This window comes from Pseudophryne corroboree, chromosome 2 (genome assembly GCF_028390025.1).
Source record: "Pseudophryne corroboree isolate aPseCor3 chromosome 2, aPseCor3.hap2, whole genome shotgun sequence".
Lineage (NCBI taxonomy): Eukaryota > Metazoa > Chordata > Amphibia > Anura > Myobatrachidae > Pseudophryne > Pseudophryne corroboree.
In genome coordinates, this window is record NC_086445.1 from 502,885,877 (window position 1) to 502,903,031 (window position 17,155).

At 41.5% G+C, this 17,155-nt stretch overlaps 1 protein-coding gene across 7 annotated transcripts in view; it reads left to right on the forward strand.

Moving 5' to 3' along the window:
* Nucleotides 1-17,155, forward strand: part of BCAS3 (BCAS3 microtubule associated cell migration factor) — a 2,144,796-nt gene that overhangs the window by 161,552 nt on the left and 1,966,089 nt on the right. For all 7 annotated transcript variants that reach the window (XM_063954016.1, XM_063954015.1, XM_063954017.1 and 4 more), the window contains exon 6: nt 9,707-9,788. In XM_063954016.1, coding sequence (XP_063810086.1) covers nt 9,707-9,788 — 82 coding nt within the window. The remainder of the gene's footprint in view (nt 1-9,706; nt 9,789-17,155) is intronic.

The window sequence follows — 17,155 nt, forward strand, 5'->3', positions numbered from 1 at the left end:
CTCATTTAGACCCCGGGGGTGGATGGTATCCAATTTATGGATCCACCTCGCTTCAAGCTGTAACAGTTTTTGTGCTCGGTTACCACCCCGCAGTGTCTCTGGAACCTGGTCCACTATTTTGTATCATACTGAAGCAAGGCTGTGGCGCATCTGCACAAAGTGACGCGCCACAGGTTGCTCACTATTGCCTGACAACAGCGCCGCCCTGATGGCGGACCTGTGTTGGGCCATCCGTTCCTTGAACAAGCACTGTGTCTTACCCACGTACATGGGCAGACCAGCACATAGACACTCTGTATTTGTTCACCTTGACAAAGGGGAGTCCGCGCCCCGAAACGTTGGACCACTCATTTTTTGCTTATATGGATTAAAAGCACTTGCACTTTATCTACCGCTGTTTCCAGTCTCTGAGTGCCGCTGATCGATTTATCGAATACTTTTGGATACTTGTTTACAGAAGGCACCGGAGCAAATTTAATTTTCTATGGAGAGTGCCGATCCGAGCCACACCTATATATATATATATATATATATATATATATATATATATATATATATATATATATATATACATACACACACACACACACACACACACACACACACACACACACACACACACACCTCTCTCTCTGCGCTATTTGAGTATAACTAATGTGGCGATAAAAATTTATGACTGGCAGCCTAATTCACCTAAGTTCCTTGCTAGGAGCAACTGACAAAAGAAATATACAACAATAGGTGAGCTGGCGCCTGAGGGTTGAGTCAACACCCTTTGTTACAAAAGGCACTTATGATTCACACCTTTAAGAGTCAAAACATGGTGGCAACTTGTTCCATCATAAAATGTATTAAATACATAAACAAGGTCAAAGTCCATGGTTCATTTGTAAAAGAGGTAATAAGTCGCTCCACGCTTAGTGTATTTCCGTTTAAGATGTCGAGGACAATAGTAGGTCAATCTCTACAGTCTCCTCTTTTTCTTCATTATATATTCAGAGGTGACATCATAAAGGAAGAACAAGAAATCCCAACGCGTTTCGTCTTATTAATAATAAGTTGATAAGGATACCCGACACAGCGAGATAAAAAAAACCTAAGTATCAGAGGAGCTTTCTATTTGAGTCGTCCGCCAATCCTCATGGGTCGACTACTTGAAAGTGAAATCTAGATACTCAGGTGTAGCAGGAATTCACTTAGGTGAGAACCTTTAGTGGATCAGCAGTGATAGCCTGGTCTCTGAGTAATGAGTGTGTATGTATATGTGTGTGTATATATATGTGTGTGTATATATATATATATATATATATATATATATATATATATATATATATATATATATTATATTTATATATATATATTTTTTTACTAATTTTTTTTTTTAGCTAGTTAAACTGAAATGCGATAGTTGGACTTTCAGTTGCAAATGCTTGAACTGGCTAGCCGCTTACCACTCTGGACCAGTAACGGGACAGCTGTGTATCGAGCAGCTGTCTTGCAAGTTTTTATTGCTAAATTATTGGGATAGGTGATTTTCAATATTTGAGTAATGTAATGATTGTTGCGACAGTATAACTGAAAGCCAGGTAATACAGAAGGAAAGAAGGGGATAAGCTCCAGAAGAACAGTTGTGATATAAAACTGAACCCACTGAGTTATTTAAATTCTGTTCGTAGATACTTTAGTACTTGCAGATGGAGCAGTTGCCTTGTACATTGGAAGAATCACTTTAGCATTAAACATGCTTAGTTTAATCTGGATGGACAAATTATCTACAGTCTGTGATGATAAAAGAAGCATTATGTGTAAAATGTAATAACTACATAGCAGATAAGGATTAAATCAAGGGAATGCTTTGGGTATATACACATTACAATCCTGAAATAATTATCCATTTGTAATGATATGTTTCTAAAATAACTGAACTCCGGGTTATTTTAGGTAGAGCTGTATCTTTTCAGCTACAGTACTATACAGAACGTAGACTTGAATTTGAAATGTAGGAAAGCTACGCATCACCCTTAAATTGCTTTAAAAAATATAAAGTAAAAGTAACCTTGGATATTTTTTATAACTATATATTTTTATTATTCAATATTCAATCGAACAATACAGAGTAATAAAAACCACACAAAAAAGAAAGAAATGCAAGAGCAGATGAAACCTATAGATTACATCCCTCTGATGGCATGACCAATGTCAAGCATGGTAAATTCCAAAAATATCCCAATAATAGCATAGGCACTTAAACAAGAGTATTAGGAAAAATAGAAAGGAGAGGCAGGAAAGGGAAGTAAAACTTGCCTGGCGCTATAAGTAGAAGAAATCAAAGACCTAGCATAAGAGAAGGAAGTGTAAAAGAGTTCTATCCATTCACAAAGGTGTATGGCAAATAAGGTCTATTAGATATCCCTCGTGTGTACTTGATTACAGGTATGCAGGTATGTGATTCTCAAACTTGCTCTACACTTGAGCTGATATTTGATACTTTTTTTTAGAATCAAGTTGGTTTTCCTAATCAGGTTGTATAGTAATGGCAAGATGGCTCTCTTCCTATACGGCAGCAGTTATGGAGCTCAAAATGTGGCCTGCTACAGTCTTCTTGCATGTTGAAAAAGGAACATATTTCACTCATATGCCTGTGAGAATGGTCATTGTTTGTAGACTAATTCAAACCTTGTAGAGTCTTGAAAGTACATCTGAGACGATACACCAGAACTCTTAGAGACTAGGCAGGACCATCAAATGAGTGTCACGCTCGGCTTAAATTGAGGATCTGATGACCCACAATTGACTGAGGGAGCAGTTTTCGGCAAAGGAAGTAAACGAGGTGGTAGAATATAGTTCTTACTCATGGATTGAAGAGTTGACCCAAAGATGAAGAGGAGTAAGCAATGAGGGCACTGACTGAGAACGATACACTGAAGAAAGATTAATTCAGTTTTAATGAGACTTCAGTAATACACCACAACTAGAAGATAAGTCCGAGTGAGTTCTGAAGAACAAAATGTTCGTGACTTGTAGATAGTGCTGAAGAAACTAAATGAATAACTGACTTGTGATTTGTAAATGATGCTGAAATACACTGGATGAAGAGATGACTTGTGATTTGTAAACAATGCTGAAGAACACTGAATGATGAGATGACTTGAACGATGTTGAAGAGAGGATCATTGTGAGCACTGACAGCAAACGGAGACCCTCTACCAGATAGAGGACCCAGCAGTTACACCACAAGGGCAGGTGGACTGGAAGCAAAGGACTGCAATAACAAAACTGACCACCGGGCGGCTTCCACAGAACCAGGATACCAGAGGTTAACTTGGGAGCACAGAACTTGAGCACCTTACAGCAGCAAGTAACTTGAAGCACTGGCACCATAGCTAAGCATCAACCCCTTTTTAAAAGGGAAAACAGCACCGGATTGGCTGGACGTGAACTGGGATACCTATTGGCTTGGCTTGGTCTCCAACATGGCGTCTCCCTGCACAGAGGACACATGTGGAACCAGCACACAGCCACTACCTCTGGCCTCAGCCTCCCAGATGACGCACTCCAGCAACAGGACACTTGGAAACAGACACCTCCGTCTGCCATTTCCGCTCCCCAGGACCCGGACCCTGGTCTCCAGACTCCCGGCAGCCGCACCGGAGGACCTCGCTGCCACACCTCCTATCCACCGCAGCCACATTAGCCAGCTAACAGGAAGGCTGCAGGGACCAGAACCGGAGGTAAGACTCCGAATGCTGACAATGAGAGAGTGTCTTTATGAGGTCACTCTTCTAAATACCCATCAGTAAGGGTAGCAGGATATATTTGAACTAGCCTGGAAAGAATACTAGCCATAAAAGAATCTAATCTAAACCCTTTGTTAGTGATTGCTCAGATGTCCTGCTTGCTTCATCCTGTATCCAAGTGTGGTGTCTGGCCCTAAAGCAAGCAAAGCAGATATCAATAGATACAATTACCTCAAGTATTATTTGATAACAGATAATATTGTAGTAGATGTCATGATCCGCTCCTCTAGATTAACTCATCTCATTCATATGGCATTCTAGCATGTCCTCTGCTTCTCTGTGAAATGCAATGTTTCATGGATCACCCTGTGCATGCCATTTCCTACATTGCCTGTTTCCAGATCGACTGTGTGACTAGGACCAGCGCAGCATGGGTCCAGCCATCTTGACTCAGCATGTGATCGCTCCTACACCTATCCGGTTCATGCATTTTTCCACGTGATCATTGCAACCTATCTGCTCCCAGATCAGCCTGTTTAAACTCTTCCAGTTCACCAATGCATTGCCAGATCAACAAGTCATTACTGACTCCCTGGGTCGTGATCTGTAGCTGATCTGCATTATTACCTGAGTCCCATGTGTTCTCAGTGCTACAAGAGCTTCTGCTCTAATTGTGCTTCACAACTGTGGTACAGTACTTCCGCTACTCCAAAACACCAGTATGCTCCTGCCTGCTTCTCTCAAATGCTACTATAAGCTCCTCACTACTACTACTACTGCTACTACTACTTATATTTATATGACACCACATGTCTTAGATTTATAATATTGTATACCTGCGTACTGTTTATACTTATATTGGATATTTATCCATATTGATATTTACTTATGTTCTATGTATGTTTGTTTATCCCCTTTGAGTCCATCTATAAAAGTTATCTTTTAACTGATTTTGAAGAGTGCCTCAGGAAACAGAGTTTCTGTTCCCGGTTTCTATTTATCACTACTAATCAGCAAGCTGCATTCATTCCCCTGGGACAAGTACAAGCATTCCTTCTGTGTACATCCTGATAGCCAGCATGTGTTAACCCTAGGTATCCCTGCAAGCAAGTGCCCTAGTCTGCTACATGTACAAGTCTCACCTGCATTAGAGTGCTCTATTCAGCTGGATAGTTCTACAGTTATATCTGAACTTGCCAGCAGGGGCGTATGTCTTAGTGTGTTCTTTATTAGTATTCTACCACAGTATTAAGCACCAACCTTTTGTGTTCTAGCCAAGGCTGTCTACAGTCAGACTGTTCCTTTGAGCATCCACCAGTATACAAGTATACCAGTTCATAGCCTATCCATCTGAGCTCCACAACTCCTGTGTGTGTGTGTGTGTGTGTGTGTGTGTGTGTGTGTGTGTGTGTGTGTGTAACACACCTCCATATGTCACCTCACCTGCTCGTTGTAGATCCCTGCCAATTATCTTGGTTACATCTCTCAAGGTACTATATTTACATTAAGTTCCATTAGTCAGCATCCAGTCCATCCCATTCTGGTTCAGCCTGTATATTCCAGTCCGGTCCCATTCCAGTTCAACCAGTATACTCCAGTCTGGTACCTTTAATTTTCAGCATATACAGTATCTGTGCCCTCAAATACATTTTAATTTGTGACAAGACGTAAATAGTTGCAGTGTTAATGACTCTTATATCCAACAGTCTGCCCTGCACAAGTTTCATGAATCTTGAAGAACTGAGAATTAGATGTTTTGGGAATTTGAACAGAAGCGATAGCTTGTTATACAACAACGCAGTAACAATTACAAAGCAACCTTTATGGTGTAGTTATTTGTGGCTCAATTAGAACTTGACACATTTGTTAATAAGTGTAACTGTTGGTGTGCTTTACTCAATTTCCTACTTTCTGGAAAATTATATACAGCGCTTCGCGTTTCGCTGTGTCAACAGCTTTGTCAAAGTACTTATTTGTTGCAACAAGATTTTTTAATAACAAAAAGTGATATTTTTATATCCAGTTTATAGCGCTGTATATTCTCTCCTTTACAATTAATTTCTTAGGGGTTAACTATCCCTTAAACAGCTGCTCTAGGTCAAACATCTCATTTTGGAGCGCTGGGCCTATTACCTTGGTAAATTCCTTTTGCATTTCCAGAAAATTAGTCTCTGAATAGAAACTGTGACTATTAGAGAAATGGGCAAAATGATCGTTCTGATAAATTCGTTTTATCAAATAGATTTTACCAATTTGTCTGAACATCCATTTTTATCTGTTTGCCAGTTTTTGGGAGCTAATGGTCAATTGTCATTTGCTCCGATACATTACCAGATTTTTGTTCCAGCCAGAAAAATTGGACAAAATCTTATTGTGTGTATCCAACTTAATAGTAAAACATCAATCTTTAGCTGATTACAATAAGAAGATACCATTTTCTGTTTATGCGAGTTGCTGAGTGTGTGATTATTTGAGGTCTGTTCCTTTAGATTAAAGCTAGTAGGAGCTGCCATGTGAACTTGAGAAAATAAGCAAATTAAAAAGGAGCAGTGTAAATCATACGTTCTCTGAATAAATAGCTGTCATGGGAAGCATGTATAAGTAATTCCACATGGCAATGGGAAGTAATTCCTAACAATGAGAAATATATAGGGGAGTTGTAAATGCTAACCCCACTCCACTTTCCAAGGAGGAGATATTAGATCATAAGGTAGTTTGATGTAAAAAAACAAAAAAAAACCCAGCAACAAACAACTCTTAACCATCATTTTAACTTCCCAACAGAGATGCTCATGTCATTGGAATTATTACTGACATCCTGCACATATTTGGAATAAGAGAATGAACGATTGGCTACAGTTAGTAACACAACAGTAATGTAACAGGTCATAGGCATTTATAGTAATTCATCCCCTGTAGGGTATAGAGAACCAATTTTCTGTACCCTTCAGGCTCCGAAAAGATGGGGCACAGCTGCACAGGTAGGAGTCAAACTGTTAGTAAAGGCCTTTGTATACTGGATTTTGGGGAGTGATTCCATTTTGGATGGAAAACACAAAATAACTGAGCTAGGCGAGAAGCTAAATATAGTCACCAAGGTCATGAAAACTTGGATAAAAGGTATACTGTATGACAAATCAATTCCTATGTGGGGTGGATGTGTTTTTAAAAGTGATATAGTTTTATGTAATGGTTTCTGTTCCGTTTTTCTAGATACAGTAAGTAAGAAAAATTTACAGACTGTATACCAGCAGTTCCTTTACCTACAGTACTGTCAATTTTTATGTATATCTGCTTCTCTTTCAGTCTAACCTTGTTTTTGTCATATAGTTTTTCAGAAAGTAGATTTCCACTCTGTCTTTATATATTTGTAATAATTGTCCTTTTTTATTATGAATTTACTGGACGTTAATTGATTTGATATTAAATAAGTCTGCTAAAAAAGTCTGCCAAATGTTTTCATTTGTTTCAGATGACATTGTGAATTGTGCCCTCATTCTAAAAAAAAAAATACATAAAACCCAGGACACAATAAGCCTCACATAGAGGGATTTGTGTAATATGGTGCATGTTGAACCGGTTAGTTTTACCTTTTAAATTATTGCCATTTTAAAAATATGGCAGAATTCTCCTCACTGACCCAATCAATTTGCACACTATTACTTAAACCCTATAATATGGGAATTCTTTTTCTGTAAAGGCTGTACATTGGATTTAGTGGTGGCCAAGTACAAGTTAAAAAAAGAAAAAAGAAGAAAATTAGCAGGCGCAGGCACATCAGACATGGAGGCTATGGAACCTGTTTCTGGCTGCAGGTAATTAGCGATATGTGCTGGCATGACTGTGAGTGTCGTGACGTGCAGCGGCTGTAGTATCGGGGTCTGGGACTAGGAAGGAAAGATAGCCGAATACTGTTGTTGTCATAAGAAGAGGCTGGCCTGGACACTGTGCTGGGACCACCAGACCGTGAAAGAGCATGCTACGCTGTTTGCAAGTCTTCAAGGCTGCCACCATCATAACTAAGTGCTTTCAGGTGTCTGTGACTGCCTTCGTCACTAAAAGTGGGACATTTGAATGTCCTGAAAAATATTTTTGGGGGCATTGGGTCTGCATCTCCAATTCTGGTACAATTCCGGATGTTCCATAATGTATAGCATCTCTATATGACACCAATCTTTAGGCAATTGAAATCTTTAGGATCTCTTAGCTTATGATTCTTAGAGAAGAGTTCCAAAATTGTTCCTTTAGTTTATATAGTTTACCAAGGTCTAGGTTATCTAATGTTAACTCCCTTAACTTCAAATAACAAATACATTACTAGAAGAAGCTAAGCTTCCCAAATTTCCCTGAAGATGACAAAATACTCAAAATGTGGTGGATATTCAATTGTTTGAAAATTCAGTTGGGTGTCTGTTTTTCCTATCTAATAGACAGGAAAAAACAGACTCCCAACTGACTTTTCAAACAATTGAATACCCCCCTATAAATTTCTGAGATTGCCCGAGTCATGGGGACAAAAGTCAGGTAAATTCCCAGGGTCAAGTTTGTTGGCAGTTTTTTTGCACATATCGTGATTGTTCATCTATTAAATAAAGGCGGGTAAAGACATACCATCCTGTATCCCTTACGAATGCTGAATTGTGTGTAAACCTAAAAATAGATATGATCATATAGGGCAGTACAGATGGTGTAATGGTTAGCATTACTGCCTCACAGCACTGAGGTCATGGGTTCGATTCCCACCGTGGCCCTAACTGTGCGGAGTTTGTATATTCTCCCCGTACTTGCGTAGGTTTCCTCCGGGTACTCCGGTTTCCTCCCACAATCCAAAAATATACTGGTAGGTTAATTGGCTCTCGACAAAAATTAACCCTAGCGTGAATGTGTCTGTGTGTACATGTGATAGGGAATATAGATTGTAAGCTCCACTGGGGCAGGGACTGATGTGAATGGGCAATTATTCTCTGTACAGCGCTGCGGAATATGTGTGCGCTATATAAATAACTGGTAATAAATAAATTATCAATACAATTTGAATATATCTAGTGACCTGATTTATGATATTATCACAAGAATATTATCACAAGAGAGAACCTCGCTAGAACACTTTCTCTTGACGGTGAAAAAGACATTTGACATTTTCTTGGCAGTTTATGGTAGAGACTTGAATAGTAAGAATCATTGTCAACAATACTCCTTCAGATTTTTTATTTTTTTTACATTATAACTAAAGTAGGCCTAGATGTCATTTGTCACCACTTTTATTTTCCCTTTTAATAGAGACTTTAGTCACAATCATTAGCGCTTCCCTGAAGATGGAAAATTGTGAAAGTAAGATATTGGTATCTGTGTGTTGCAGACTATTTTACAACCTTAAATATCTTGAAAACTATTCTTTCCTTATCACAAATGGTCCTCCAATAGCAGATTTTTGCTCTTGGAAAAGAAGAATACTAACAATTTCATAGGTGAGTTAGATCTTTGCATTTAAGCTGAATGTTTTCCCTAAACTCTCTTATTCTTTTCAAACATTACCAGTTAAGATTCCATAATCAGAGTTCAAGGTTATTCCAGTTATATACTAAGTACATTGGTTTCAATACCAAAGAAACCTATGATGGTTGGTAAAGGCAGCCCAGTTATCAGTGTATTGTCACATGCCACTGAAACCCAGCATTCTGTTATGTCCAGCAACTGTGCTCCCTGCACTCACTGTCCATTCTCCTGCGTTGATTCTGTCCCTCCTACTTGTCGGCCTGTGTCCTGCACCTTTTAGGTAGGTGAGGTAATCCAATATTTTTTTTCTCTTACGTTCACGGATAGCTTTTGGAAAGCAATATACACCCATTATATTAAAGGGAGCTTGGACAAAGCTCCAATAGAACAGAAATATTTGTAATTTGCTAAAAAGCCACAAACCACAAATTCAATGAATTTTATTTAAATGATCATGACTCTATATTTTTCAGGTCAGTGGAGAAGCGCAAGAATTATTCTCTGTTCGACATGGCCCAGTAAGATCTGCACGAATCTTGCCATCTCCTCAGATTGGTAAGTCTAGTAAATGTTACTGTATTTTTTTTAGTTGTGATATACTGTAGGGCTTCATGTTACAGTTTTAGTCCTATGAGTTGTTACTTAATTAGTATTGGAAAATTTGTTTAGATTTTTTTTTTTTTTACAATACGATACTTTATTGTCATTAACCAAACATCAGTGAATTGCCAATGAAAAACACATTAAAACACTCTGGCAAATGAAAACAGGCAATACATTCTTCCATCAAGCATTTAAGTTTGTCCATTCTGACCATTTAGTATATGTATAGCTGTTGGAAAAAAAACTCTTTAACATACGCTTAGTATGTGCATGCACACTAATAAAACATTTATTAGATGGTAAACTTTCAAAAACCAAAAAATTTGCATGACTAGGATCAGCAAAGATGTTTCTAGCTCCTTTAACACTCCTATTTTCATAAAGATCAGAAATCTGAGGAAATACCACCCCGATCATTCTTCCCGTAGTCTTGACCACACGTTGGCAACATGCTCAATAACAGAAACTGTTCAGGAGAATCTGATGATCCTTTACTTGTTACTCTAAAACCATGCACAAAAGAATATGCAGCTCATATAAATAAACAGCCTTGTTAAATGTTATGGGAGCTAGATTTTAAAAAACATGTTTTTTTTTTTTTAAACTGCTGAACTTAATGTGTGCTAATTAAAAAAGGTCTGCACACAGTTGATTTTACAAAATATAATGTAATTAAAAAGAAAACATAGAATTCTGTTTACATTTTGGTTTGACTAATTCACAATTTTAATGGAACGACTAGTCAATTTAGAGAAGCTATCTTCCATAGATCATTTAAAGGATGAGTTTGTCTCATTTGGCATTCAGGCCACACATCCTGTTGTTGCATTCTTTAATGCTTTTAAAATGCAATATATTTGTCCATGTTAAAGCATATAATGTAGAATCCTATTGTAGAAAAATTCAACTGCTTGTCTAACAAACTGTACAATCTGTTAGATGTTTTGCTCTTATGGCTACCCTCTTAATTTGGCTTGTGACAGAGAGTTTTAAAGATCCCTGTGTAATATCTAGATAAACATTTTCTGCATGTGATCTAATTGCTTCACATGGTATTCCTTTTTTTATTTTTTTTGTTATCTCACTGCTTAGCAGGTGATGATTCAGTTTGGGAATACATTTAATTTTTTTTTTTTTTTTACAGCATTTTTTTTTAAATGTAATTAGAAGTTTTTCATTATGTATTTTGTTCTAAAACCAGTATATATACTGAGACATTTGTGAGTTTGCAAAATAATATATATTTTGGCACAGTCCAATAGGTGAAGGGTGGTTCAATTAAGTTGTAGTTACAGAATAGTATTTTCTCTTACGTCCTAGTGGATACTGGGGATCTGTACTTTAGTGCCATGGTGTAAAGATCGGGTCCACTGGAGCCTGGCACTGTAAAACCTTTAGTGTGTGTATGTGTGTGCTGGCTCCTCCCCTCTATGCCCCCCTACCAGACTCAGTTTAGAAAAATGTGCACATGGAGCCGGGTGCATTTCTCTGAAGCTCCAGAGAGTTTCCTTTATTTTTTATTTTAGTTATTTATTTTCAGGTAGTACTGGTTGGCAACCAGTCTACCTGCTTCATGGGACTTAGTAGGGGGACCGAACCAACCTCCTGAGGGTTAATGGTTTGTAATCCCAGCTGACAGGACATTGAGCTCCCGAGGTGCTGTTTCACACACCATTACCGTGGCAGCTAGCTGCCACCCTCTAACACAGTGGTGGCCAACGCGTGGCTCTTGAGCGACATGCGGCTCTTTCTTCATTCAAATGTGGCTCCCAACACTCAGTCACGTGACCAAAAGAGATCTGTAACATAGTAACATAGTATGTGAGGTTGAAAAAAGACAATTGTCCATCGAGTTCAACCTATTTGTGGTGTCCTCTGCATGATGATTTGACTAAATAGTAACTATAATGCATGACTATGCACCATACCCCTGGATATCCTTATCCAATAGGAATTTATCTAACCCATTCTTAAAGGTGTTGACAGATTCCGCCATTACAACTCCCTCGGGCAGGGAATTCCAAACACGTATTGTCCTTACCGTGAAAAAGCCTTTACGCCGTATTGTGCGGAATCTCCTCTCCTCTAACCTGAGCGAGTGTCCACGAGTCCTCTGTGTTGATCTAACCAAAAACAGGTCCCGCGCAAGCTCTGAGTATTGTCCCCTTATATATTTGTAGATGTTGATCATATCCCCTCTTAGTCTCCGCTTTTCCAATGTAAACATGCCTAGTCTTTCAAGCCTTTCCTTGTATTCCATCGTCTCCATGCCCTTAATTAGTTTGGTCGCCCTCCTTTGTACCTTTTCAAGCTCCAGGATATCCTTTTTGTAGTACGGTGCCCAGAACTGTACACAGTATTCAAGGTGTGGCCTCACTAGTGATTTATATAATGGGAGTATAATACTCTCGTCCCTAGCATCAATACCCCGTTTTATGCATGCTAATATCTTATTAGCCTTCTTTGCTGCAGTCCTACTTTGGGTACTACTGCTTAGCTTGCTATCTATGAGGACACCTAAGTCCTTTTCCAGTACAGAATCCCCTAGTTTTACCCCATTTAGTAGGTAGGTGTAATTTTTGTTCTTGTTACCACAGTGCATTACCTTACACTTGTCTGTGTTCAAGCGCATTCTCCATTTGGCTGCCCATGCTTCTAATTTAACTAAGTCGTTCTGAAGAGACTCGGCATCCTCCTCTGTATTTATAGCCTTACACAATTTGGTATCATCTGCAAAAATTGACACCATGCTCTCTAGACCTTCTGTTAGGTCGTTAATGAAAATATTGAACAATAGCGGTCCTAATACTGAGCCTTGCGGCACACTCCAGCCAGACATGCAGCAGCACTACGTAGACTGAGAACTGAGGGAGCCAAATACACACGGTGGTGCTGGCTGAAGTGACACAGGCGGGTGCTGGCTGGAGTGACACATGGGGGAACTAAAGTGTATTATGTGAATCTGGCTTTTCAATATATTTTATGCGGATCTGGCTTTTTCAATTATGTGATGTAGAAGTGGCTCTTTCATTGTATTTTATGTTGGATCTGGCTTTTTTAATGTATTTTATACCAGGGGCGTGGCCTAGCAGGCACAAGGTCACACCCCATTTTTGCAAGTGCGCCTTCGGCTCAAAGTCGGCTCTTTGATGTACCTAACAAGATTTCTTGGCTCTTTGTCTCTGACTGGTTGGCCACCCCTGCTCTAACAGATGCCGAAGATCGTCCGGTGTTGTGAGTGTTAGCACTGGGGTCCCGGTTAGCAGGTCCCCGGTGCAGTTTGGTAGCATGTCATGCGGCGGTCACGGGCCTCGAGCTGTGGTGCCCGCTGTGGACTACACTGGCTCAGGGCACATGTTCCGCAGTGCTCCCTGTCATTTAGGCTTTGGGTGTACTGTTTTTATATGCACATCAGCCAGTATAAAATACTAAGGGACCGTGCGCCATTACAAGGGGCGGGGCTGTCCGGAGAGCGAGACCAGAGATGGGAAGGCGCCATTTCCTGCTGCTGCGCATCATCAAAGCTGCATGCACGCTGCTCCTCCACGGACCCTTACTGTTGCAGGTTTCTGTACTGGTACCAGGGGGTCATAGCAGGGGGGAGCACGCCAGCGGTAGCGCCACTGCACATTTAAGGCTATACACATAATTTCACACACTGTGCTGCTGTGGTTTGTGTGCTGGTCTCCGTTTTCCTCAGTGTCACTCCACGGGCTCTCTAGGGTCAGTGTAGATGTGTTTCAGTGAGCTGCGCTGTATTACAGCGTGTACATATGCCTGTGGACATGGTTATGTTTGCTGCTTGTAGCTCTAGCCCTTCTTCAGTGGGGTCCCTCATGTGTGAACAGTGCTCCTTCTCACCACAGGGACACAGTTCACAGGCACCTGACTGGCTAGATAATTTTAAAAGCATGCTTCAGAATATAAATTCAGAATTAGCTGCAGCTAAAAAGGAGAGACAGGTGTTGAAACAGTCTATTGATTGTATGGCAAAAGCAGCAGATACCAGAAAGGCTTCTCAGCCCCCTCTGTTGGTTTCACATAAATGCTCACTGCCACAGATGCTCCAGTCTGATTCTGATCAGCCTGATGTGGATGATGATGATATAGATGAGGACAGCTCTCTGTCCCGTGGAGTGGAGGCCCTCATTTATGCTGTAAGAGAAGTTCTTCACATACCAGATCAGGAGGCAGAACCAGATGAGGAGTTGTATTTTAATGTTAGACCCAAGACCTCAGCCACCTTTCCTGTGTCAAAGGAATTAAACTCCCTGGCCAGGGAGGCATGGGTAAACCCTGACAAGAAATTTAAAATTCCTCAGAGGTTTCTATCTACCTCCCCCCTCCCAGCTGAGGACAGGACGGTATGGGGAAAAACCCCCGTCAGTCTATACATCTGTGTTCAGACTGTAAAAGAAATTGGTACTGCCGGTGCCAGCGGCTGTATCCCTAAAAGACCCTGCTGACCGTAAATTTGAGACCACTCTCAAGGCAATATATACGGCAGCAGGCGTAACACAGCGCCCCACAATAGTTTGTGGGTGGATTTCCAGGGCAGTAGTCAAGAGGTCCGATAATATTATTAATGGATTAGACTCCCTACCCCAGGATGAGGTCATTACTCTGCTCACATACAGGATGCTGCAAATTTTATGAGCGAGGCTATTAAGGAATTGTGTAAGATAAATGGCCGCACCACTGCTATGGCTGTTTCGGCACGCAGAGCTCTGTGGTTACGTCAATGGTCAGCGGATGCCGATTCCAAAAAGGGTGTCGAAAATCTTCCCTTCACAGGTGATTCCTTGTTTGGGGACAAATTAAATAAATGGATCTCCCAGGCAACGGCGGGTAAGTCTACCGATCTGCTGTCGGCTGCGCCACCTTCTAAATGTTCTTACACAGGACCCTCCTTGCAGTCCTTTCATGTGGCAAGGTTCAGAGGCAGGGGCCGGGGAGTTTCCACCACTCCGAGAGGATCTTGTGGTAAATCCTGTAAATCTGCAACTGCTGCATCCCTAGACCAGACCACCGGATTCCCTGCTGCTAAGCCTTCCACGTGACGATTGGCTCCAGCTGCGAGGCGACTTTCAGGTAGGTGCTCGTCTTTAACAGTTCGCCCATGTGTGGGCGAAGTCCTGCCGGGATCCTTGGGTGAGGGACCTCATTTCCCAGGGATACCGGCTGGAATTTCAATCACTTCCTCCTCACAGATTTTTCAAATCAGGCTTACCAGTTTTGCCCGCAGCAAAAGCTACCTTGCCATTCAAAAGCTTTTGTGGACAGGGGTGGTGGTTCCAGTACCTCCTCTGTTATACAACAGGGTTTTTTACTCCAGTCTTTTTGTCATTCCAAAACCAGACGATTCGGTGCGACCCATCTTAAACCTGAAGTCTCTAAACCCGTATCTGCGGGTGTTCAAATTCAAGATGGAATCCCTGCGGGCAGTGCTGTCCAGTCTGGAGGAGGGGGAATTCCTGTTATCCCTAGATGTCAAGGATACTTACCTACACATTCCCATGTGGCCGCCTCATCAGCCTTTCCTCAGGTTCGCCATCTTGGATGACCATTTCCAGTTTCAGGCTTTGCCCTTTAGCCTGTCCACAGCTCCGAGGGTCTTCACCAAAGTAATGGCAGAGATGATGCTGCAACTGCGCATGATGGTAGTCAACATAGTCCCATTCTTGGATGATCTCTTGATAACGGCTATGTCCAGGGAGCGTCTATTGCACAGCATCGATCTGACGACTCGCCTACTTATTGATCATGAGTAGATTCTATATTTCCAGAAATCTCACCTGGAACCGACCCAATGTCTTCAGTTCCTGGGAATAATACTGGATATGATGTCTCAAAAGGTGTTTCTTCCGATGGACAAGGTCCTGGCTATCCAGGCTATGGTCCTCTCAGTGCTCCGTCCTCGCAAGGTATCCATACATCTTTGCATACGCTTGGTGGACAGGATGGTTGCTGCTTATGAGGCAATACAATACAGCAGATTTCATGGCCTACAATTTCAGCTGGATCTGCTGGACAAATGGTCAGGGTCTCTCCTTCACATGCATCAGGATGTGACCCTATCTCCAAAAGCCCGGATTTCTCTGTTATGGTGGTTACAAGTTCCTCACATGGTAGAAGGCAGGAATTTCAATATCCACTTGTGGATTCTACTGACAACTGATGCCAGCCTCCAGGCTTGGGGGGCTGTGACCCAAGGGGCCCAGTTCCAGGGGATATGGTCAGTTCAGGAATCTGCTCTGCCGATAAACATCCTGGAACTCAGGGCAATTTACAGTGCACTTCTGCAAGCTTCCCATCTCCTGAAGGATCACGCGATCCAGGTTCAATTGGACAACGCCACGGCGGTCGCGTACAAAAATAGACAAGGGGGAACAAAAAGCAGAGCGGCAAGTGTCAAGAATACTCGTCTGGGCGGAGGCCAACGCAAGGGCCATCTCGTCCATATTCATTCCAGGAGTGGACAACTGGGAAGCGGACTTCCTCAGCAGACACGACCTCTATCCGGGGGAATGGGGCCTACAGCCCCAGGTGTTTCAACAGTTAATTCACCGGTGGGACTGTCTGCAGATAGATCTGATGGCTTCTCATCTCAACAAGAAGCTACGCTGTTACTATTCCAGAACGAGGGATCTGCAGGCTGTAGCAGTGAACGCGCTGACAACACCATGGACGTACCAGTTTGTGTACCTGTTCCCTCCTCTATCGCTAATCCCAAGGGTTCTAAAAAGACTAAGAAGTGAAAGTGTTCAAGCAATTCTAATGGCTCTGGATTGGTCTCAACGGGCGTGGTACTCTATCCTCCTAACCATGGCTCTGGAGGATCCCTGGCCTCAACCGCTTCAAGAGGATCTTCTTCAACAAGGTCCGTTCGTCTATCCAGACTTACAATGGCTACGTTTGATGGCTTAGAATTTGAGAGGGAGATTCTAGCTAGAAAAGGTCTTGCCTCCCGGGTTTTTTCCACCATGGTCCAGGCCAGGAAGATGATTACGTCTAAACATTATCATCGTATCTGATAAAAGTATGTTTCCTGGTGTGAAAGTAGAAATGTTTCTCCCGTGGAATTTAGAATGGATCGCTTGCTACTTTTCCTGCAAACGGGAGTGGATATGGGCCTACGTTTAGGCTCCATCAAAGTGCAGATTTCAGCGCTCTCTATTTTCTTCCAGAAACAACTTGCCATGTTGCCGGAAGTACAAACTTTCCTTAAAGGAGTTCTTCATATGCAACCGCCCTTCGTACCTCTCACGGCTCCATGGGATCTCAATGTGGTTTTGTCCTTTCTTCAATCGGACTGGTTT